At 40.9% G+C, this 24,798-nt stretch overlaps 2 protein-coding genes across 4 annotated transcripts in view; both read left to right on the top strand.

The window, feature by feature from the left end:
* LOC103052186 (caM kinase-like vesicle-associated protein) overlaps positions 1-1,436 on the top strand; it is a 34,749-nt gene extending 33,313 nt beyond the window's left edge. For both annotated transcript variants that reach the window (XM_088137871.1, XM_007423628.3), the window contains one exon: positions 388-1,436. In XM_088137871.1, coding sequence (XP_087993997.1) covers positions 388-591 — 204 coding nt within the window. In that variant the 3' untranslated portion in view covers positions 592-1,436. The remainder of the gene's footprint in view (positions 1-387) is intronic.
* Positions 1,437-3,317: 1,881 nt separating this feature from the next.
* The window catches only part of UBA1 (ubiquitin like modifier activating enzyme 1), a 36,470-nt gene continuing 14,989 nt past the window's right edge, over positions 3,318-24,798 (top strand). The window contains exon 1 of one of the 2 annotated variants that reach the window (XM_025163642.2): positions 3,318-3,438. The gene's annotated coding sequence lies outside the window, so the exon portion shown is untranslated. Of the gene's footprint in view, positions 3,439-19,098; positions 19,252-24,798 lie in introns of those variants that run through there. The other variant, XM_007423605.4, reaches the window with a different exon arrangement.

Genomic DNA, 24,798 nt, shown 5'->3' with positions numbered 1-24,798 from the left:
TGAGAAAGGCTGCTCTAGAGGAATAATTTTGATCTTTCAAACAGCCTGGCCCCAAGTCATGCAAGGCCTTATAGAACGTATAAATAGAGTCATGTTTTTGATTCTTCTCTCCTATGGACCTTTAGAATCCAGTGTTTCAAGGGAAACCATTGATGCAAATGTATTGCTGTTGTCATAAGTCTACAAGTAGAGGAGAAAAGGAAGCCATGTTCCTCCTTCGTTTTACTTCTTTAGTTACAGCAGTGGCAAGCGGCAAATGCCTTAATCTGTACCAGTTCTTCATCCACAGAACGCCAATATAATTTGGTTCTTGGATGAAGAACCAAAGGGGTAGCAGTTCAGAAGTTCATTTCATACCGTTTCTTGATACTGCTTTTCTTCTTGCAGAAAGCCATTCGTGTCACTACATTCATGCAACGTCTCCGGGCCACGGATGTCAGTGGCCGCCTCCCTGTTACTCCTCGTACCTCCATGAGCATGGCTCATGAGGTCACCATTGAAGCTCCCAGGCTGGCAGAACCTTTGGAGACTCCATGTTCACTGGAGGAGCCACAGAGCAAGAGAGAGGCAGCTGTCGAGCAGAAAGAATAATTGCCCTTGCTTCCTCAGAGCTATCTCCTGATGCCTTCTCTGCTGAATCAATACAACCCACTCAAGGGGAGGGTTCTGAGGGACAGCAGCATGGGGCAAAGAACTCTGGAGCTTCACAGTTGTGTTATCCCTTTCCCTACCCCTGCCTATTGGTCAGGAACTACTTGGTTTGATGAACAGGCAACTGGACATCAAGACCAATCAACCACATCCAGATATGTATTGTATATAGGAAATAAAGACTGAGGATCAGAGGCACCATTAGATAGGTGATTTTCCACTGTCATCATACGCAGTATACACCTCATACCTTTATGGGAGCATAGGCCTGCTTTTGAAGCCTTTCCCAGTAGCCAGTACAAGCCATGGCCCTTGTCCTCCAGCTTTACTTGCCCCCATGCAATGAACCCTTATGCCTTGCTGAGTGACAGTATCTCTCAGGTCCAAAGACCAAGGTCCCACAACGTTTGCATCCCTGCCTCTGTGGTTTCATAGGGGCTTAGAGGACAGGAGAGTCTGATCCACCGTTGCTTCCCTCAGGGTGGAAAGCCAAAAAGGGAAAAGCTTCACCTCCTACTTGTAGATACTGTTAGGAGCCAATAACTCCTACGCTGCTGGCAAAAATACATCCAAGGACAATGGAAGAGAGGGTGCTGCCAAGCTAGTGAAGCAACAGTCAGAAGAGAGTCCATTCCACGAGCCAGAGGTCAACTTTCCAGCTTTCCCCCATTCTACAGTGTGGTCTCGCATGTCATTGTTAGCAACAGCAAGGACAGCTTGGAAAGGGAGTAATGATGAATTGTTACTCTGCTAACTTGAATCTCAACCTCAGCTGGACTGTGGAAGGAGGGAATGGAGTAAGTGGGATGCATGTCCAGGCCAGCTGCATGTTTTATGAAGATGCTATTTTAATACAGAAATTCCTAGCTGCCCTCTCCTGGTGCTGTCTTTCCTTCCCCCGGGGCAGCTCTGGGAAAGAAAATAAACAGGGTCTTTCTCTGATTATTGTCTTTTTTTTTTTTAAATGTGCTTCTTTATCATCCAGGTGCCTCAGAAATCCCCAGACAGGTTTGGGGAGAGGAATAAGGATCTACTTTTAATTTTCCTGCCTTGAAAAATATAAGGTGGTGTTCATACAGCACACTTATTCAGGCCATAGAACCCATTCATTCAGGCTACTTATAAAGACCTAGCAGCTGCAGTTGGACACATTGCTAAATGTGGGTTAGTATTAGCCTTGATCAGTCTGTTTGGTTAGTTCAGTGCAATGTATAGAGCCCAGAAAATGGCTTAATTAATTTAGTAGCCGAGTTAAAAGTGTTGGGTTACTGCCGCTTAAATATATTACAGTGCTCGGACCTCTTTCAAACTATGACTTATCAGCCATCCTAAGTCAGAGCTATCTTTTGATTCCCACTGAGAGAATATCTTGAAACTGAAGGACAGAGAAACCTCAGAATAACCAGAAGTTTTTGACTGCCTCTGCTCCATTCTAAAATAAATGAAGATCACATTAAAACAAAATAGTTTTTATCTTTGCCATCATATTCAACCTGTTGCCCTCCAGATACATTGAACTACACATTCCAAAATTTTAGTTCAACACATTTGGAGGAAAACTGGGTTTGCCTCTCAGTTGAGAGGTTGGATTTTGCAAATATACAATATATATTATAGACTTGGTTTAAAAACAAAACAAAACTGGGTCCTTTTGAATTCAAATGGAATATGAAATATTGTTACCTATCAATCAAGATGACTCACCTTGAAGTAGCTCAGTTGTCACCAAAACCAGCAACCTTTTCACCCAGGACCATATATCTGACAGGTACCTACCCATCTTCCATACATCTCCAGACCAAAACAAAGGATGTCTTAGAATAGTCTAACATGCTTGGATACCTTCTGTCTGGAAGCATTTCTTGGTTTCCAAATGGCAGGGACCAAGCTATTATGTGTGCTTTGGAATAATTCTATATTAAAAAGCAGAACCTTGACAGAAAACAAGTTTCTAGTCGTTCTTGGCTCAAATTAAGCTACATCTTTCCCGCCTCATCACGTGCCGCGGTGTGAAATGTGAATTTGCCTGAAGAAAACATTAGGGACCAACTGACGCCGCTTCATCAACAACAAAGGGATGATCCCAGGCTGGTTGTGATTGTTCAAAGGATACAGAAATCATTCTACACGCGTTCAGAAGCATCTTCTATTTTCCTAAGGCCCTCAAAGAAGGTTATGTTTCCATCGTTATCTGATTCAAATGAAGATGCCAAATTCTCCTCTCTACCCTCCTCTCTTCCTCTGTCCGGTGCTCCTTCATCTTAACACTCCTCGCGCAGGTGTCTGTCTCCATATTTGATCTTACTCAACTCCCCTGCTCGTTCCATCCCGCTAAACCATCTCTGCTTCCGTCCCTTTCTACGACCATTCGTCTAGTCTACCCCCAATTCACGCGACCTCAGAAGCCACGTGCTCGCTTACCCATCCAGACGATTATAAACTACATTTCCCGAGTAGCCTTGCGCTCACTGAGCTCCACCATTCCGAACGTGGTGGGGGAGAATACCTGCTTTGATTCCTCTTCCTTCGTTCCAGCAATTGTTTTCCAAAAGAGACCGCCATAGAAAAAAAGGAGAGAGTTATAATACCGCACGGAAATACTTATATGAATGACAGGATGGCTGGTGGCGCTGCTTAGGGTGGACCGAGGCACCTTTCTCCCCTCTCCGCCTGAATGGGCCGGACCGACCCCTTCTTCATAGCAGGCGGCGGCTAGGCCCTGCAGGCAATCTGTAGCGGCGGGAGCAAGAGCCGGAGCTGGAACGGCGGCGGTCCAGAGTGGGGGGGGTAAGATCCGAATCGGGGGAGGCCTGAGGAGAGGGGGCAGGGAAGGCGCGCGAAGCGAAAACAAGGAGCAGCCCTCTCCCCGGGTTGCGTGGGGGCAGCGTTTAGCAGAGAGGGTGATAAAATGATGGGCGGAAGGGGTGAGATTGGAGAAGGCGAGGGGGGCGGGGGCGGCGCGCTGAAGCACAAGGTCATTTTGCTGATGGGGGCATCCAGGTCTCTGGAAAAGCCATGGCCGGGGAAGAGAAGTTCACAGCCTGTCATCCAGTTTGCAGGGTGGGGGGAGGTAGCTCGCTTCCCCACCCCGGTGTTTCCCAGCTGGGCATATTTTTCCTCCTCTGGGATCAAGCGGTGTGGGTGGGTTTGCCGACAGCGTTTTTCCCCGCTCGGCAGTCCTGTGCTTCGCTGATGCTGAGTTTGAGTCCAGTCCGTTGGTTGGTAGACAGACAGACAGACAGACGCATGCATGCCCACATAGGGTAGCGGGAAGGTGTATTCACTCCCGTTTAGCCAACTCAGAACAACCCCACAGCGTTTCGGATTCTTTGTACTGTACGAGCCGCAGCAGTGGTCAGGGCACTTTGCGGTTTCCTAAGCAAAGAGTGGAAACATCTCTCAAAACTCCCCGGAGGCAACCTAAGTTTGGACATGGGAAAACCGACCCCAGCAAAGCAGCCTGCCCTGGCTCTCTGTAATGGCCAGTGGGAACCTTTCTTCACTCAGCATGTACATTCATGGCACCTTGGCCTGTGAAGAGAATACAGCATTAAAAAGGGTTGTTTAATCTGCGTGGGTATTTTCACTTCCATGCCTCCCCCCCCCCTTTCTTTTTTAATCTTCCAAATTGTGTCTTCATAGAGTGAACCCTGCCCTTAGCACTGCTATGAAGCCTCTATCGGCATCTCGGATCTGAGGAGCCCTTTCTTTGTATTTAGAGGAGGAGACAAAGGGTCGTGATCCGTTTTGTTGCAGGGCTTGTCAGGAAGGGAATGTGAATTTAAATGAGGCGGACTTTAACTGGGCTGCAGAAATGTGGACAACCACTAGATGACAGAGAAGGATTAGTGTTACTGCCATCTAGTGGTTGTCTGGAGCTTTGCAGCCCAGACTTGGTAGACCTAAGGAAGACTCACTGAGCATAACGCAAGGTGCACTTTCCTCATCAATGAGTAATGATAACAAGAGCCTTTTTGGCAGCAAAAAGATCTACTTTAGGTAATTTAGGTGAATTGCAGTAGATTAGCAAGGAAGTGATTTTTAATTATAACGCCTTACTCTAAATTATGCTGATGAAATGGTGGAAGTTTGGAAACACTAGGAATGGATTTTTGTGTGACAGGACTATAAGCTCTGTTCAGGTACTTTCTTGCACCAGACTCTAGTTGATGAAACTCCAGAGCTTTAATAAAAAGCAAAATAGATCCCATAAACCCGAAGTCTGCTACCCTTGTTTAACTCTGGGAGTAAGAATGTCATTCTGATGTGCGCTAAAGGACAGCTGGATGGATATCAGACTTCTGTGATCATTTTTTTTTAATCAGACTATCTAGGTTACCAGCTGGAGTACTGTATATGGAGGGGAAAAGTGATTTTAGACAGCCATATGCCCAATCAAATTAAGCAACTGTGCTTCTGAACACGTGGCTCAAAACAAAAATTTCTGTTCAGGATCAAAACTTAGCTTGTAATTCTTTCTCACATGCTTCTTTCAGCCACAGAAGCAAATTTGTTGATGCTAAACAGTTGTAAAAAAAAGCTTATAAATGTCCTATTGCCCGCATATCCACAAAGGAATCAATATAGATGGCTGTGCTCAGTTCTTGATGCAATTTGGTTTATTGAATCAATCTGTGGGAAATATTGAAGAAGCAGGCAAGAATCTTGAGTGAGCCCCTCCGTTCTCAAACATGCCCTAGACTCCTGCTGAACCACTGACCATCTATGAATTACTTTTCTCGAATTAGGGATTGGGCTGTTATATTATCAAAGATGGCTTGCAGTCACATCTTTTCTTTTAGCTATTGATGTCCATTCCCACCTGTGGGAGAAAAGAGTCTGATTGTCGGTAGGCCTTGTCATTTGTATAAGACTCTTTTTTAAGACAGAAGCAGGAGAGAAATCTAATATTGAGGGCTTGTGAGCCTCTTGCTAGGGAATGGCCTGAAGTCACATTTGTACAATAGGCTTAACACAAGGCTGGACAGTGGATATTGTACTGCTTGTGGCTATGGCTGGCGTACTGTCACTGACTCCTTCCATCTATAAGAGGGCTGGCATGGTTTATAAACAATGAGTTTGGTTGGTTTATAGCTAAGCATATCTTCTGAACTCAAAATACGTTTATTTTTTGGCTGAATGTGTTATTTTTATTGTGTATGCAACAGTATAAATGATACTGTTAACAGTAGTCAAATAGCTTCGCAGACATGATCTCAGTAGTGTTAGCAAAAGCCCTGTTAGAAAGAAAAGCATCTAAGATCTCATTTGAATTTCAAAAAAAATCTTGGCCTTATCAACTAAACTTTGTAGTTGATTAATAAAGTCTCCAATCTTTGTCAGAATATAATGGAGTAGGAATTTTTTATACTGTAAGGATAAAGGTACGAGAACTCTTAGTCAGCAAAGGCTTGTGATGGAGTAAATCTGTACTGTTCAGGAAAGCAAGGCAATGCATGTATTGTATTTCAGTGAAGTCATAAAATGGTTTGAATAAGCACCCCGAAATCTAGAATTAATTCTGCCTGTTTCAGTCTTTTTTATACGTCTTGTCTGTCCCTTGTAACTGATCCATTTGACCTGGTCAACATGGAGCAGGATAGCTCACTTTATGGCCACCTGCTGCTGAGCTGTTGAAATACTTCAGAATACAATTTGTGCTTTAAGTCAAAAGTGCTCCAAAATGCCCCTCCAAAAGTTGTTACCAAACTTGTATTTTTAATATGACCCATGGAGAAAATTAAATAGATGGGTAGGAATCATCTTTTTGGTATTGAATTACTCTAGAGTAGTTTTAAATAAAAGTAAATTTAAATCAAATTTAGCTTTTGACCAGAGTCCATCAGTTTTCTGAAGTGTAGTCTGTGGCATGTCATCCAAAGGGGAGGAAAAAGACTTGCACTGTTCCTTGTAGTGTTAAAAAAAGTACGTATCCCCTTAGGATAGAGATTGGTAGCTGTCAATGGCCATGTTGACTGAGGTCCCCATGGGAATGTCAGTGGGCCCTTCAGTTGCTAACCTAATTAAAGAGGAAACATGCTTTCTAGCAAAACAAAACTTGACAGACAGGCAGACTTACTGGAGTGGGAGCATTAGCTCTTCACTGCTTGTTCGCTTCTTGAAATGGTTTTCTACAAAAACTAGAAGTTATTTGAGCCTGGGGCAGAGATGTACAATGGAGTATCATCAGCATAGTGATGATACTTGACCCCATACCAATGGATGACCTCGCTCAGGAGTTTCATGTAGATGTTAAATAGGAACATGGAAAGAGTCAAGCCTGCACCTTGCAAAGTGGAGGCCTGTGGCTAAACCTCTTCACCCAATCAACACCGCATGGAGCTGAAAGGAAGGATGAGAATCACTGAAGAACTGTGCTATAATAAAAATATTTCAGGCAGGAGTGGGCAATCTTTTTGAGAGGGTTGGGGTTGCAAAATGGATGGGGCTGGGCTGGGTTTTGCAGTGGGATTTGGGGGTTTTTTCCCCTTTGTTTTTTTGTTTTTTAGCTGTGATGTGCTTACGCCATAGCGTTCTTGTATTTTCTATCTTAAAATAGGGCTTTCAGGGCCACGGAAAAGAAACTAGATGGTTGCCAGTTGGCATCCCCTGGCTTAAAATGCCAGAGGGCTCTTGCTTTCCTAACAATGGAATCATTTTATTCTACTTAAATACCCACATTGTTCAAACAGATGGGTAAAACAGAGAAATGACAGTAGCCCAAAATATACATAATATTTTATGCATTATATTGTATACACATGTCAGTATTTATAAAAGAGATGATAAACCTTTTGATTTAATAGCTAGTTGGGCTATTAAGAGCTGACAGGGTGTGACTGGTGAAGTCCAGGTTCACCTTCCCATTTGGTCATGAAGCTCTTGTCGCCAGCACTTGGCTTATTCCATCTCCTGTTGATGACTGCAGAAAGCCCAGGACTACCTCACAAAATTGTTGCGCTATGGAAAAATAGGAGGAAGGAGGACTGTGTATGGTGCTTCTGGATGAAAGTTGGGATATAAATCTAGGAAATAAAATTGTGATTTTTTTCATGCTTTATAATTCAGGTTCTTTGCCACAGCAATAGATTACGTGTTTTACTATACCACCTGCTGAAAAATGCTTGCCCAAATAAAGAAGGTTTGTATTACTTCCAGAAAATTGCCAAACTGCACCCTTCCCAAGTCTTTCGGAGGTCGGAGGCAATTACCAACAAATGGTTTTTCAGTGTCCTTTTCCATAGAGTTCCACCACTTGAAACAAGGCAGGCACAACACGCTGCTGATTGTGGGGCGGAAGAGAACAATTGGTGTTTTGCTCTGGTATGATTGAAATAGGTAGTGCAGTGGGGGAACTGTTTCATACAATTGTTCACTGTGATGATCAGTGGAATTTCCATGTTCAGTGGTCAAATACCTTAGATAACTAGTCATTGAGGGCAGACTATAGAGGAGAACTGATTTGTTTGTGCTTTGTGAATGTGAGCTCTCTGATGCGCTTGACTAGCTAGTATGGAAGCAGAATATTGGGATGAAGAATCTTTTGTCCGATCCAGTGAAGTTCTTGTTTCATTCTTAAGCAGCTTCCCATGTGGAGAAGCTATTCTCTGCTCAGACAGCCAAACGGGCAAACAGTACTATATAGGAAGGAAGCCAATGTTGTTTGGCTTTCTCCTTTGGACAGTATGCTAAAATCAAATATTCCTGTTTTATTCCCCTCTTCTCACAATGATTGAACTGCTCATATGTGAGGAAAAATAAATTGCCTGCGTAGAGCTAACTTATGCCAGTGCTTTGACTCGATTGACAGCCGTATAGCTTTTGGTTGTACCCATTTGAGGACACATGGTTCCCCCCAGAATGTGAAATTATGGGAAGATATGACAAAGTAGAAATCTGGGATATTTACTGAGGCTGGTCCTCTTTAGGAGGCAAAGTATATACAGTACTTCAATATGTGAAAAGTATGAAAAAGCCGTAGGGTAAGAACAGTGCTGTTAACAATTCATGACCATAGGAAAACCTTCATTTAATGGACCATTTGGAGGGAGGGTGTCCGTTAATCCTAAATGTCCATTAAATTGTAAATCGTGTCATTCCCAGTGATGTATTTCATTTGCATAATAGAATATTATGTAAATGAATACAAACGACATAATTCATTTAATATAATTTTGCAAATGGCATAAATTGACTCAAATGATGTTAATGATTGCAAGTGACATAAAATCTTGTAGATGTTGATTGTGGATGCAGTGGACCTATCTGCTATTTCCGGAGAGGGGTGTTCAGATGGGAATTTGGTCTACTGTATCCAAAATCAGCTAAATGGGTGTCCATTAAATCAAGGTGTCACTGTACTATTATCACACGTCCTTGGTTCTTGGAATAGCACAGTAGCTTACAGGGAAAATAGTCTGTGGCAACAAAATGTCAGAAAAGTACAGTGCCTCCATAACATCTAACCTGCTATTTGTAGTGGTGTTTTCTCCTTTCCTCCCATCCCCAAAAACTTAGTATCTGAGGCACCTCTGCCTTCCAGATTAAAATGGGAGGCATAGTTCACTTGGTACTTAATCATGGTCAGCAGATAGCTTTGCACAGGAGAAAGCAAGCATTTAGAGAGAAACACAGAAATTAGGAGTATAACTTTTATAAGAGACTAGTGCTAGCATGAAAGAAAATGCAGATGATGATGATGTTTTATTAAACTTGTATGCCACCCAACTCTCAGTGATTCTGGGCAGCTCACAACAAATAAATTGCAATAAAATCGATAAAAGATAAAAGATGGCAAGTGTGATGAAGCAAGGGGTCTCCCTCTCTTTCTCCAAAGGCCGGAGTGAAGATGAGACAGGGATTGAAAGGCCAAGTTACTTAAGTCTACCTGTAGCTAAGAACCTGTTGTGTGGTGTCTTCCTTTATGGAAAGAGAGGGATTTCAGGTGAGTACCTGAACTGCTTAGGTCAGAGACAGAAGAAAAAATTGCTGAAGAGATGACCACCCTGAGAATGTTAATTTAACCAGCAGGTTAAACAAGGGAAGGAGATAAAAGCGCAGAGTCCCTCTGCTAACTTCTATTGCCCCTAGTGGTCAATCGGTTTCTCAGTGCAGAAAGGTGGTACAGTAAAGATATAGGCAACGTTTAATTCCAACCTTTATTTATTTTATTTATTTATTATATTTACATTCTGCCTTTCCTTTAGGAGCTCAAGGTGGCAGAAACAGCACTCCTCCATTTTTTCCTCGCAGCAACTCTGCAAGTAGGTTGGACTGAGAGAGAGCAACTGGCCCAAAATCACCAGTGAGCTTCTGTGACTGAGGGTGGAACATGGGTCTCCTTAGTTCTAGTCTAACACCTTCACTACTACACCATGCTAGCTAAATTACAGCATGGGCTGTAAGCTTTTAGAGCAAAGAGCTGGCATAGAAGCATCTGAGCAAACCACGATGATGCTAAAATGATGTCATCATGCTAATATCACCACTGCCTACTTGCATCTCAATTTCTAATAGACTACATAAACTGCTGTATTATTTGTGTGATGACATCATCATACACATTTCCTTCTTTTTGCCCCCTAGCCTCCCCAGCTCCATGCACACTCGTGAGTGGGTACCTTCTCCGTAAATGCAAAATAGTTGAGCTAATGCCCTTGCTGACTTACAATCCTAAACCATAACATGATTTGATTTTAGTATAATATGATATGTGAATCCAGCTGTTATGGCTTAGTACTATGTATGACTTATTTCTTATTTTTAATATTAATATGCTGTCTTTCATAGTTTTTCATACAGGCTTATAACTTAGCTTTTTTTACATTCTGGTGTCCAGCCTACTTTTTTATCCAGAGAAGAAACATGACTGTGTTTGCTAGCCAGTGAAAATGTTTCTTGAAGTTTGCATACATTTGAAATCTAATTCCTTGAACTTTCTTGTTCCTCTTCCCGAAAAGTATTTTGCCCATATGTTGGTAAAAAAAAGAGGACAATCAGCTCTAAATCATGTCCCCCCATTTGAAGGAACATATAGTTACAGTCCTCAGTTTACAACTATTTGTTTAACAACCGTTCGAAGTTACGACGGCACTGAAGAAAGTGACTTATGACCAGTCCTTGCACTTACAACCATTGCAGCATCCCTGCAGTCACATGATCATAATTCAGGTGCTTGGCAACCAGCCTGTATTTATGGTTGCAGTGTCCCAGGGTCACGTGATCGCCATTTGCGACCTTCCCAGAGGGCTTCTGACAAGCCAAGTCAATGGGGGAAGCTGGATTTGCTTAATGACCACTTAATGACTGCGGCAAAAAAGATTGTAAAATCAGGCATGACTCACTTAATGACCACATTGCTTAGCGACAGCTGTTCCGGTCCCAATTGTGATTGTAAGTCAAGGACTACCTGTATTGTTCTTCAGTTGCTTCTGATTCTTGGAGACCCAATCAGCATAATTTTGTCAGGATTGTCAGTAACTGCTTCTTTGAATTATGCTTGTATACAGTAGTATATAGCCAACTCGTCATCTGATGGCTTCTTTTCCAATTGTCTTTATTTTTTTCAAAGAATCAGGGTCTTCTCCAATGATTCTTGCCATTGCATTATATGGCCAAAATATCTAAGCTCTAGCTTCTTTATTTGTACTCATCATGAACAGTCTGATTTTATTTCACCCTGGTATTCACTGGTTCTTCTTGCGATCCAAGGTATTTTCAATCATCTTTTCTTCCCTCACAATTCACAGGTACTGATTTTTCTTTGTTCAGCCTTTTTGATGATTCCATTTTCACATCAGTTTTCTACAGCTGGGAAAACTATGGCTTTGACAATAGGTATATTTGTGTGGTATCTCTACAATTTAATATTTTGTCTTGATTGTCATGTCTTTCATCCAAGTAGCAGATACCACTTTCCATCATTACTACAGTCACCATCCCTGTGAATTTTCAAAAATAGGAAGATACTAGTCCCTGGGTTAAGAATGCCTGGGTTACAGATGACCCATAGTTTAGAATGGAGCCTATTGTAGCAAAATTCAAGTTAAATACACAGTGATTCGAGTTAAATACATAATGGTTCAAGTTTATTACACAATACTACTTATACATTATTATTCAATAATACTGTCCCAGCTTACATACAAATTCAACTTAAGGACATACCTTGGGAATGGAACTTGTTCTTAAACTGGGGACTACCTGTAGCCTCTTACTACTTCAACTACATCTCTGCCTCCTTGCATTGGAATGGCATTGCCTATTGACAAAATCTTAGCTTTTTTCTTAAGAAAGCAATAGACTGGCTTTTGCACTCTTTTCTTTCATCTTTAACAGGAGATTCCTTAAGTTTTCCTCATTTCCAGCCATCAAAGTTGTGTCAGTCTATCTAAGTTTATTGATATTTTTCCAGAAATGTTAAGGCCAATTTCTGTTTCTTCTAGTCCAGCATTTCTCATATTCTGCAAATAGTGGAAGGAAGGAAGCAAGCAAGCAAGCTTAGCATATTCCTCTCCCAATTTTGGATCATTAATTGCTCCATATTCTGTTCTGTCTCTTTCTGGTCAATATATAAATTCTTCAATAAGTATATAAGGTAGCCCAAATACATCTATGTTTTAAGGGGCTATCCACAATTTGTTGTGATCTAAGTGTATAGTGTATAATCAATAAACTCCTTTCTGGAGTTCCCCTGCATTTCTCATTATCCATTGGATGTTGGCAATATGATCACAGGTACCTCATCCACTTCTGAATTTAGCTCAAGGCTTCTCAACCTTGGCAACTTTAAGATGTGCGGACTTCAACACCCAGAATTGGCTGGCTGGGGAATTCTGGGTGTTGAAGTCCACACATCTTAAAGTTCCCAAAGTTGAGAAACACTGATCTAGCTTGTACATCTGGCTATACTTGTTCCATTCATTGTTTAAATCTGGATTGCAAAATCTTGAACATCTTACTAATATTTGAAATAAGTCCAGTTGTTTGACAGTTTGATCATTCTTTAGTATTACTCTTTTTTTTTGGTTTTGGAATATACATTAATATTTCCCAGTCCCTTGGCTACTGCTCTGTTTTCCATACCTGCTTACAGACTGCAAGTAGTGCTTAACTGTGTAATCTTGTAGAAGTGTAGTTTTTCTGGTATTTCATCAAATTCTGCAGCTTTGTTATCAAAATTTTCTAGGGCTTATTTAACTTCACTTTCCAGAATATCAGCAAACAAACCTTTGTACATATCAATTTGGGGATTTTTTTTGAATAGTTCTTTCATATATCCATACCACTTCTTCTTTATATCATCCTTCTTTGCCTTCTTTGTCTTTTAGTGTGCTCATCTTTGCATAAAAGGTTCTCTTGATTTCTATTTTCTTAAATCTATTATCCTTCCCATTGAATTGCATCGCTTCTTTAGATATTACTGATAGTCTCCTCTTTGCTGGAACTCAGCATGCGTTTGGTCACATTTTTGTCTGCTGCTGTAGCTTTTTTTTTCTGCCTTTCTTCAGCTATTTTCAGCATGTCAGTGGGCAGCCATTTCACCTTTTTCTGGTTTTTGCATTTTGGGATATTTTTGTTTACTTCCTCTTTAATGATGTCACGAATTTCAGTCCAGAGTTCAGTCTAATCAATTAAATCTATTCTATACCTCCAGTGTATACATCATCACATGGATTGTTGCTAAGGTCACATCCTGTTGATCCGATGATTATATTCATTTTCTTTAGATTAAGTTATAATTTTGCAAGGAGTTTGTGATCTGAATAGAATTTCTATGTTTGCCAGCAGATAGTGATTTGATTTTTGAGGTGGTTCATTTGGTGATGTCGTTTGTAGAATAATTTCTTAGGTTACTGGAAGAAGTATTTGTTATAAACATTGAATTCCCTTGACAGAAGTGTTAGTATGTCTCCCATTTTATTTTGTACATCAAGGCCAAACTTTTCTATTATTCCAGATGCCATTTTACTTCCAAAGTTAGCATTCCAATCTCCTCTAATTAGTATGAGGGTTTTGTTTTGGTTTTTTTGGGTGTTACATTGACAAGGAGTTGCAAGTTGCCATAGAAATGTTCAATCTCTACATCTGTGGCTGGAGAACAGACTTGGATCACTATGATACTGATTGGCTTGATTTTAGGGGGATGAACCAAAGCACTTACCTTTTTAACCCTTTTATTTAAAATGATGGCTACTTCATTTCTGTTATGGTTTTCTTCTCCACAGTAAATCTGATGTTCCTCTGATGCGAAGCAATCGATTCTAGTCCATTTTCTGTTTGGTCACTTCCAGAATGTATGTCTACATTCTTGACATTTCTGCTCTGGCAGCATCAAATTTGCCTTGTTCTGACGTTCCACATGCCAGTGGTATACTGTACATATCTTTGCAGCATTAATTTTTCCTTTTGGCTGTGGGCATATCAGCAGCTGGCCATCCTTTCAGCTTTACTCCAGCCCTATCCTAAACATTAGTGCTATTCATACTTACTTACCCTCTGCTCTTCCTGAGTAGCTTGATGGATGCCTTCTAAATCAAATCTGGGTGGCTCAGCTTTCAGTATCATGTTGTGCTGACATGTCCTTATGAATGTCCATTTGGCTTCTGTGCAGAATACTGGAATATGCTGTCATTTCCTTGTCTATTCTTCAAACAGTTTGAAATCCAGGAAAAACTTATCCTTTACCCCTTGGGCTTTCTAACTTTTTAAAAAGTACATTTTGGAAGAAGAAATATTTGGATCTAGTTCACATAACATACTAACCCATAGTTTGCTAATCATAGTTTATTGAGTAAATGATAATGGTCTGGCTTGCTCAGCAAGCTAAGTCATAAGCCATTTAAAATCACAGCAGCTAGATTTGGACAATATGCTAACCTAAAACCAAACAGACCACATTCTGGCTTAGCATCTATATGTGGATCTAATTTTTATACCAAACTTTATATGAAAAAGCATTCATTTTTGCAAACATATACATAGTCAGACCTGAAATGGTATATGTTTCATACTGGGTATGTAATATATGTATTTATAAATATACACACATACTAATTTCAGAAATGACAAACCTCATGAAAAGATCTCTGCTAAATTATCTCTAGAGCCACACACAGTCAAAAGGCTCTACAAAAATGTTAAATTCAAGTATCATATTTTGCACTTTAATATAAGATACAGCAAAGGTTAAAAAGTTACAAAGATATATTTATATGTTATTTTTTAACTACACTTGTTAGATTTATATCTCTTTCAGTTAGGAGCTCAAGACAGCAGCTTCAAGTTCAATCTCAGCTTCTGGTTCAAAGCTATCAAGTACCAGAACTGAGATAGATGCTGGCTGGGTCCATGTGCCAGACAAACCACACATATTTCGAGATGTATGAATCCAGCCATTGCAGTTTCTAAAGAGTGGACTAGGACTTAGCGCGTTGAGTGAACTCCACCAGGCAGGAGGGGTATGTTACGGATCTGTCTGCTAAATGGGACCCAAGAGATGGGAGTTCCATCTGACAGGACCCAGGAGACGAGCCTTTTCTGCTCTGGCTCCTGCTCTCTGGAACATCATTCCCCCCGAGGTAAGGTTAGCCCCATCCCTACCAGCCTTCCGGAAAGCCCTTGAAACATGTTTTTTCCAGCAACCTTGGGAGTCCCATGGGAACAGGGAGCCTACCAGATGGTTGTATTGTGTTTAGGATGTTGCCATTCTCCCCCAGTTTTGGTTTTTATTTATATTTAATTGTTTTTAACTGCTTTGTTGTATGCTGCCCAGAGTCACATTTCGTGAGATGGGCATCTATATAAATTTGCTAGATCGATAGACAGACAAACAAGACTTATTCTGTTCACCCTTTTCTTAAAGCCATGTCTATGTTGATATAATGTGTGTAGCGGTGTTCAGAGCTACAGTAATCTAGAGCTGGTGTAGTAGTCTTCTACATATAAATCTGTCAGGCTTAAAAGCTTGGCAAAGAGGCCTCTGCCTCACATTGGACTTTGTAGGTGATTTGTGAGTTCGCTCAATACGCCCTTTAGCATTGTTCTGCCTTCTATTATAATGAAACAGCCACACAAACAAGGATTTTTTTAAACAATGTTTTTTGTTTTATCTTTGTTATCTTTCCCTCCAAAATACTTGAGACAACATGCATAGTGCGCACACCCTATCTTACTCGCACAGCACCTTCAGGTGAGTTGGGTTAGGCTGAAAGATGGTGTCCGGCCCAGGGTCACAAGATGACTGAATGAGTTCTTGAGCCCTAATCCCGACAATCCACCCATAAAGCAGCGATCTTTGTTACTGATGACCACTGATTGTGCCTAGAGTTATAAAGCAGATTGTCATGAGAGAACCTTTGCTATGTTTCCAGGTTGCTTCTGACCGCTATATACTGGTATTCTGGGGGTGGGGGTTTGAATTTTATTAATATATTAGATTATTTATTTATTTATTTATTATCATTTATGTATTTATTTATTTATTGGATTTCTCTCCCGCCCATTTCCCCTACAATAGGGGACTCTGGGCGGGTTACAAAGAGATTAAAACTATAAATATATATAAAATACATACCATATATACAATTAAAACAATACTAGAAACAAAAAAATCCAAGAAGATGGAAAATCAGGGCGGGGACAGCCGGCCACTATGGGGCTAGCCATCTCCCTGCTTGCGATGTTCCCTCCCCACCCCAGGCCAAGTGGCAGAACCAGGTCTTCAAGGTCCTTCGGAAGGCCAGGAGTGAGGGGACCAATCGCACCTCCGGGGGCAGAATGTTCCAAAGAGCGGGGGCTACCGCAGAGAAGGCCCGCCTTCTGGACCCCGCTAGACGGAGTTCTTTTACTGAGGGGGTCCGAAGCATGCCCTCTCTGTGTGACTGGGTGGGACAGGTTGAAGTCATAGGGGAGAGGCGGTCCCTTAGGTAACCTGGTCCTATGCCATGTAGGGCTTTAAAGGTAATAACCAACACCTTGAATTGGACCCGGAAGCAAACTGGTACCCAATGCAGCTCATGGAGCAATGGTGTTACATGGGCCCTTCTTGGGGCTCCAAAAATAGCTCGCGCGGCCGCATTCTGGACCAGCTGTAGCTTCCGAATACTCTTCAAGGGTAGCCCCAAGTAGAGCTCATTGCAGTAGTCTATCTGGGAGATAACAAGGGCACGAGTGACTGTTCAAAGGGCTTCCCGATCCAGGAAAGGGCGTAACTGATGCACAACCCGGTTGTGCAAAGGCCCTCCTTGCCACGCTTGCCACCTGCTCTTCAAGCAGGAGCCGTGAGTCTAGGAGGACTCCCAGATTACGCACTGGGTCTGTCTGGGGTAGTGCCACCCCATCGAGCACCAAAGATGACAAAGTCCCGGATACAGAGGAGCCATTAACCCACAGCCACTCCGTCTTACCAGGGTTCAGCAGAAGCCTGTTGCTCCCCATCCAGACCCTTACAGCCTCCGGGCACCGAGAAAGGGCGGCCACGGCATCACTTACTTCACCAGGGATGGAGATGTATAATTGCGTATCATCAGCCTACTGATGATACCTCATCCCATGGTGGCGGATGATCTCACCCAGCAGCTTCATGTAGATGTTGAAAAGGAGTGGGGAGAGAACCGAACCCTGCGGCACCCCACACAGGAGGGGCCGAGGGTGGGACCTCTTGCTCCCTATCAACACCGATTGGGATGGGCCCTGAAGAAAGGAGGCGAACCAGCACAGTACTGTGCCACCCACCCCCAATTCCCTGAGCCGTCCCAACAGGATACCGTGGTCAACAGTGTATAGAGCCACTTAGTTGACTAGTGACTCAAAGCAGCTTTTTAAGATTTTAAGATAAATTGACAGGCAATAAAACAACAAAACAACAGCTGCCCTGGGCAAAGAGAAAAACTTGAAACTCTGGCTCTTCCAGCCAGGACAAGAACTAGGGTTTTTAAGGCCTTCCTAAAGGGCAGGAGGGTCAGGGCCATAGAAACCCATATTTCCTGTATCACTTTCATGTGACATATATAGTATTATCCATCTATTTTTGTCATTACAATATCTCTATAAGGTGTGATGGGCTGAGAGATGATCCTCCAAAAATCAGGAGGAATTTGGTAGCACCATTTCCAACTAACAGATTTTATTAAAGGGCATAAACTTTCATGAGGCTCAGCTCACTTAATCAGATGTAACAGTGTGGCTAAACTGATGTAGGATTTAGACTGGGATGAATCAGGGAGGGGAAGCTAGAAGACAGGTAGTTATGCAGATGTAGGTTACACATGAGAGATTACAGGGAGCTTGTCAATTAACAGTTGTAATGTGCTTGTCGAGCCGGAAACATGTGAGATCTTTTTTTGTTTTCCTTAATTGTTCTTTGTGGTGTGTGGACACCTCCAGAATAGAACAGTATTTTGTAAATGCAGTGAGGTGGGATAAATGTGGTTTGATATTTCTGAACATCAGTTTTCATTTGATGTAAAAGTTTAATGATTGGTACCCTTAGACATCCTGTGATTGTGTCAAGGCAAATGGCCATGATCAATGCTGACCTACAGGTACGCAGCAGAAATTATTACAATTATACTGTGCAGATTTGTGCAGTCTGTCTTAAAGTTGATATTGACAGCTTGATCCTTTTTCAGTGTTGCAGAAGATTTGTATTGTAGTTTTATGTAGTTTTATGTAGTTTTATGTTGATTCCACAATCCAGTATGGAAGAGCATAAACAGTTGTTGGATTGTGCAAGAACAAATAACATAATCTGACATATTGCCTCGTATTATGTGGTTGAGCTGGATGTACATATTTTGGTAAAAACTAATGGAGATATCTGATTTAAATGTTGCCTATCATAAATTCTTATTTGAGACAACTGGTCTTTCCATCTATACTGCCCTATTTTATACAGTTATGGTAAGGATAAATGAGATTATATAAGAAAAGTATTTTTAACACTCTAAAACTCTTGATAGGATTAATATGTAAAGTATATTGTAGGCTTTTATGCTTGTTTGCTAGCAAAGATAATTTTAATAAGTGTAGGGTTTTTTCACACCAGCGCGAAACATTTCTCCTACCGAAATATCCCTCTTGCTTGCAATTCCTTTAAAGGAAGGATAGTATTTGTCTTTCTCTCTAACTCAGGAGTGATATACCGTACGCGTTTCTGTTCCTTAAGGCGTTGCTGGGCTCCTTCGTTTCCCTCCGCCTTTGCGTAAAGTTTCGGAGGGGCATGGCCCCGATACTGCAAGAGCCGCCTCTTTACCCCGAGGCTGAGGCCGGGCGGGAGGGGCTTCCCCGCATCAGTTTTTCATCATAAAGGGAGGCAGATCCCCAGGTCAGTGGGCGTGGCCTAAGCCGCCTTTCTCCTTTAGCCTATCAGGGCGAGCCTCTGTGTGACGGACGTTGGCTGGTTCCAATGGAGTCGCGCCGAGGAAGGGTTGGATTTAGTCGCAGTCTGGATAGGAGCGGCGCGGCACTGGGGAGGTTTTTGTTCCGGGCCCTGCCGCGGCCATCTTATGTCAGTGCAGGCCGGAGGAGGAAACGGCAGCAGCGCAGAGCGGTGACTCGGCAGCAGCGGCGGCCGCGGCGGGGCCTGACACAGCCTCATTGGTAACCTTTGGGGCCTTTCTTTCTCCCCCCTCTGTCGCCTGTTTCCATAGAAACAGAGGAATATTCCAAAGGAATCTGGTCTCCATAGAAACTCCCCCCCCTTTTGTGTAGGGTTCCTTCTTCCATTCCCGCAAGGCCTAGCGCGTCTCGCCGGCAAGTAGCATTACGGCCAACTAACCGCTCCTTGTCTGAGTGCCTGCTTCCGCTCCTTACCTGCCTGCCTGGGATTTCCGCCCTTGATTACCTTTCAACGCACTTTCCTGAGGCAGTCCTCTACCAGGAACGACTCTCCCTTCCTTTCCTGTTAGTTCTTGCGCTGCGCTTTCCGCCCATTCAGAAAACGCCCCCTTTCCTGCTCTTTCGTTCCGCCGCCCAAATTCCCTGCCTCTTCTTTGAAAGCTGAATGGAATAACGCATTTCGAAAAGATGACCGCATTTCCCAGCAAAGGGTTGTGAGGCTTCTTGGGCTGCGCTTTCCTGTGCCCGAACGCTGAAAGTTTGAGGGGTAGCGAGGGGGAAGTGCGGGCTGCCGTTAGCTGCTGTAGTTTTCTTCTGTTTTTTCTTTTAGACTAGAGGTGGTGGGGATTTCAGAGAAGTGCCCAAATGAAAAGTCCAGGGGGTCAGTCAGCTGGGTTAGGAGCGAGGAGGACCGCGAATTACTAGAGTGGGATGATGAGGTAACCCTGTCGTGGGTGGGTTCTTGGCATCTGTCTGTTCTAACGGTATTTGTGGAGAGGCCATGTCAGCTCACTTGTGCTTCGTTTTACTTCTCCAGTTTACTGTGGAGCTGCAAGGCATTAGGGGCTAAACACAGACAGAATCCCTTTCAGTCATGCCAGTAGACAGCAAGTGGATCTTTGAAGGATTTTTTTCTCTCCCGGGGGTAGATCTAGGGAACCAAGACTTCAGCGCTGCTGTCCGGCAGGAGTATAATCCAGGACTTTAACATTGTAGGCTCTCCACATCATTGGCTGCAGTTGTTATCTCAGCATCTATCCTTAAAATACATAGGTTTCACAAACAAAATGACAGTTTTCCCCTCAATTCTCAATTGACATCTTTTACAACTGGGAGTTGTTTTCCAGGAATTGACATTTTAAAAAAATTCAGGAGTTGCTTTCTGGGCTTTAAGCTTTGAGACCCATTTTTGGAGTAGGCTCCATATGATTGAAAGTAGGGAAACTAGAGAACAGGACAACTAGTTCATATCTTAAAAGGGATATTTGAGAATTCTGAGGCAAATCAGAGAAGTTGTTTTTTACACATCTCTGGGTATGTCTCATAATCACATTTATCTTTTTAGGGTAATTCCGTCTAGCAATAATATAACCCTATTCTTTGTACTTACCTGCCTGTGCATGTGTATCACAGGGCAGCTTGAATGTGATTCTGGCAAGTGCTTCCTGTACTGAATTGTGACTTAATTGCCTTGCACAAGAAGTTAATTAAGATTGCCCTGTTTACTCTGATCCTTTATTGGTAGTTATTGCTTGGAATGTATACAAGATGATGGTGGTTGGGTGGATATATCTTGTAGATCCAATAAGAATTGATAATTAATATGCCAGGTCAGGTTTCCATGACAATTGTTTTTATTTGTAACTATTTTTTTCAGATACAGTACTGTAATTTCAACCTGAGATAGCTGTGGAGAGGAAGAAACCATGGATTTTGTTTTCATTCTTTGCCCTTGGGTTTTATAGTAGGAAAGAAGCTCAGAACTTCATCTCAGATCAGAATTACCTGTCTGTTTCATCTTTTCTTCTTTCTTCATGTCAGGCCAGAAGTATTTAGAGTGTATTATCTCCAATTCCGTTTTATGCTTTCTTCTGTAGAGGTCAAGAAGCTTGGGAATTTCTCCAGGTGGAAAGCACAGGATTCTGAATTTAATTCTGGCATTTATATAACAACCCACTGTATTACCTTGGTTTTCCTTTTTGTTGCTTTCCTTTCATTAGCTCAGGATTAATTAAAAAAATTAATAGAAGTATATGTCTTTGTAGCATATGGTTTTGAACAAACATATCAAATCTGAACTGTTAAGCACTTTTTAAGGAAACAGCTTTGGTGAATAAAGGAGTTGTGGCTGCTGAGTTTAGACAGTTCATTGAACTAGTATGCTTTCTCATATTTTAATGTCAGTGCCTATTAATATGCCTTTGCAGGTTCTTAAACTCTAAGCAAGAAGGTTAACATATATAGAGCTTAAATATAGGTTTCTGTGTAGATATTCATCCTAATGAGGACTTTGTCCCAAGATTGTGAAATTTTACAGACTTTTATCTCCGACATCCATAATAAGTTGTATTTTATTTCTAGCCTTGGCTTCTATCTCTCTTATCTCTTGATTGGCTACTTTATTTTTGGAAGCAGTCTTACCTAGCATTTGGTACATGCATGAACTTGCAAAATTGTCAGTCACAGAAACATGGGATATGTTGAGCCAATGTAAACGGGTATTAGATGGAAAATCTCAGATAGCTGGACTAAATTTCACCTTGACTCTGTATAGTAGAGATTATTCTATTTGTGATAAATCTTTTTAACTTCCTTTTTTTCTGAAACATAACTGATGTGATGGTTGATTATTACATAGAATTTTCTGCCTGTTGCTTTACTAAAGTATAACTAGAGAGATTACACTTTATATTTCCTAAAACTTACATTGTATATTTATTGTTGTTTGGCTTTTGCTGGGCTTAAATTCAGAGTATAGATTCTAGAGTTAAAATACCCTGTGTGTGACACAGATTTTGGGTTTTCAGTTCATTTAGAGAACAGCACCAATGAGTCTAGAATGGGAAGTTGTAGACTAGACTACAGAGTTGAGATTTGCTTTATTTTGAAAACAGATTCACAAATAAGAAATAGATATAACATAGTGACTTATAGTTAAAGAAAACATATCTGACTACACAGAGACATAATTAGTTTTCAGTGTCAGAACAAAACTTAGTGTAATTTCACATAAAATCTATTCCTGGCTTTTCCCCAAACTTTGAGCAACCTGTTGATATGGAAACTTTACTGTTGTTGTATTGTTAAACAATTGGGTATCTGAAATTCCTGTTGTTTTAGAGCAAATCATTCATGCCAGGATATCCAGGACTACTTTCTGCCTGTCTTTAGTCTAAGAGAAAGATTCCCTTGAGTAGAACTCACTTTCTGGTGACTGTATGGGCACCTCTCTGTATTTTTTTCCTGTTTAGTCCAAGTCAGCCATTTATTCCACTGTTGTAGTGGAGTGTTTGTCTCACTTGGTTGCAAGGTCCTCTTGTTTTGCACTGTGCCCACTTGAGTTCACATAGCAAAACTATCAATGCATGAAGCAAGAAAGGGTTTTGTTTTTTAGCCAGCTTGTCACAGAGCCTGATACTGATTTCTGTGCCTAAGGAAGGATTAGAACATGTGTTGTCCCCATTCCTAGTCCAGCACCGTAACTATAGCACCACACTGGTTCTCACAGTTTATTCCACAGTTATTGATATTGATTTAATGTGATTCTTGTGTTACTGCTTTTTCCCCTCCCAGTTCAAATAAGAGTAAACACTTGTAGGTGAAAGTGCTGTACTAATGTACTATATGTGTTTTCATCAGGATTTATCAGGATTAATATCAATATGATATTAATTCTATTTGAAATGACTTAATATTATAAGGTGTTTGGAATTATTGTCCGTTGGTTATTCCTATTGCCTTTCAGGCACACAAAGAAAAAAATAGTTCTATATATTGATTCATTCTGTTTCCATTAAGTCAGCTGGAAGTTTGTTTTACTGTACTGTACATATATTTTTGGTAACTAATTGTTTTGAAACTTTGGGCTCTCTTGGATGCCCATTAAAATGAATATATTTGCTAATAAGTGTGCTTGTCCCAGAACTACATACTGCAAACTATAGTCATAGTTCAATATGGTGGGAATAGCAAAAACTGTTTCCTTGTTTTTAATTGAATTTGTATGAGAATGTCCAGTACTCCCCTGTAGCTTTCTGTTACTGAAAAATAACGACAATGGCTGATATTTTATGATGATAATAACGATCTTTGAGGTAAACATTTTCATTCATTAAATCTGGAAATCCCTTATCTTCCAGAGTTTTTAGGGAAATTATTGAGTTAGATTATTGTATGTTCAGATGCCAAGATAAAAATTCCCCTTTGCCTTTTTCTGCTAGAAAATTACTAGAAATATAATTTTGGAGAGGTGAATACAATAATATTCACTGTATTATATTAGGGCTATCAGTACTGTAATAATACTGTTTAGTAGCCTTTTAGTTCAGTGGATTTACTGGCTAAACAAAAATTGTCGTTAGAGACATACTGCTTAAACAACAATCACACTAAAAATTGCTGAGCCCACTGCTCACTTGGTTTTATTAACCAAAAAGCTGACAGCTGTGGTTTCCTCCATGGTCCCTGCATAAAGGATGGATTAACTTCTAAGTAATGGAAGCTATCCTTGCCCTGGCTTCATAGTTGTAATGCTGAGCATGTTGGGGCCAGGGATGAAGTCCAGTTGTATGCTTCAGTCAGCAGTAGCAGTGTCCTTTTATAGTATAGGAAAATTTTCTCTCCTCCCTACAGCCTCAAAATCTACTTCAGAGAAACATAAAATTTGTATGCCACTTCTTTTGTAGGGTCTAAGTGGCTTACAATTAAACAATTATAGTAATATAACAACCAATAATTATTGAACCAGCAGATCAGTTATCAGCATCAGAAACATAACAATTTAACACAAACTGTCTCAAAAAAAATTTACTGATAACACCCCCATAATTCAGATGTGACAATAATGTTTCTTTTTCAGAAGCTCTGCAGAAGAATAGTTTTTAATTGATTTTAATTTAAAATTTTCATATGATCATTTGGTTCCTGATTGCTGCATTGGTTACCACAAATCAGTACTGCGATTTAACTCAGTAATACGTCTGCCTGGAATTTGCAGCATTCTTTTTTTTTTTTCCAGTTTTACTTCAGTCTGTTGTTTATATTTTTTCTCAAAAGGCTTTTTTGTTTCTTTTTACAAAGCAATAAAAACCTTGCTAAATGTATATATTCTTGCACATATTGAGAAAGGAAGCCTTGGAATTAAAATATACACTGTCTATTTTTGTGGATCTGATTTTGATTTGAAATCAATTGTACATCCTACTGCATATTATGCTTATTGGTGCTCTTTTCCAGGCTATTTCTCTTGAATCTGCAAAGTAACTTGCTGTTGACATTGCAGTACATTTCCTTGTTGGATGATTGAATATGGTACATTCTTTTTAAAAAATCAGTTGTATTTAATCAGAAAGTAAAATGTTACATGGGTGTGGATATTGGATTGAACATTGATAACTGCAGTTTCAGTTACATGAACGAACAAGGAACCCTTCATTTGTCTTTGTCATCATCATTTGTTTTTACAAGCAGACAGGAAAGATTTCTTATATAACACTAAAGCCAAATATACAATTGGGGGAAAAGGTGGTAAATAGCTATTAGCTTTGCAGAAACTGACTGAATTAAACTAAAACTTTCAAGCGTTGTTAG

This window comes from Python bivittatus, unplaced genomic scaffold, assembly GCF_059951505.1.
Source record: "Python bivittatus isolate LINGU-HERP-01145 unplaced genomic scaffold, Pbiv_v1 ctg000220_np1212, whole genome shotgun sequence".
NCBI lineage: Eukaryota > Metazoa > Chordata > Lepidosauria > Squamata > Pythonidae > Python > Python bivittatus.
Note: the sequence above shows the minus strand (reverse complement) of the source record. Positions and strands in the feature narration are given on the sequence as shown.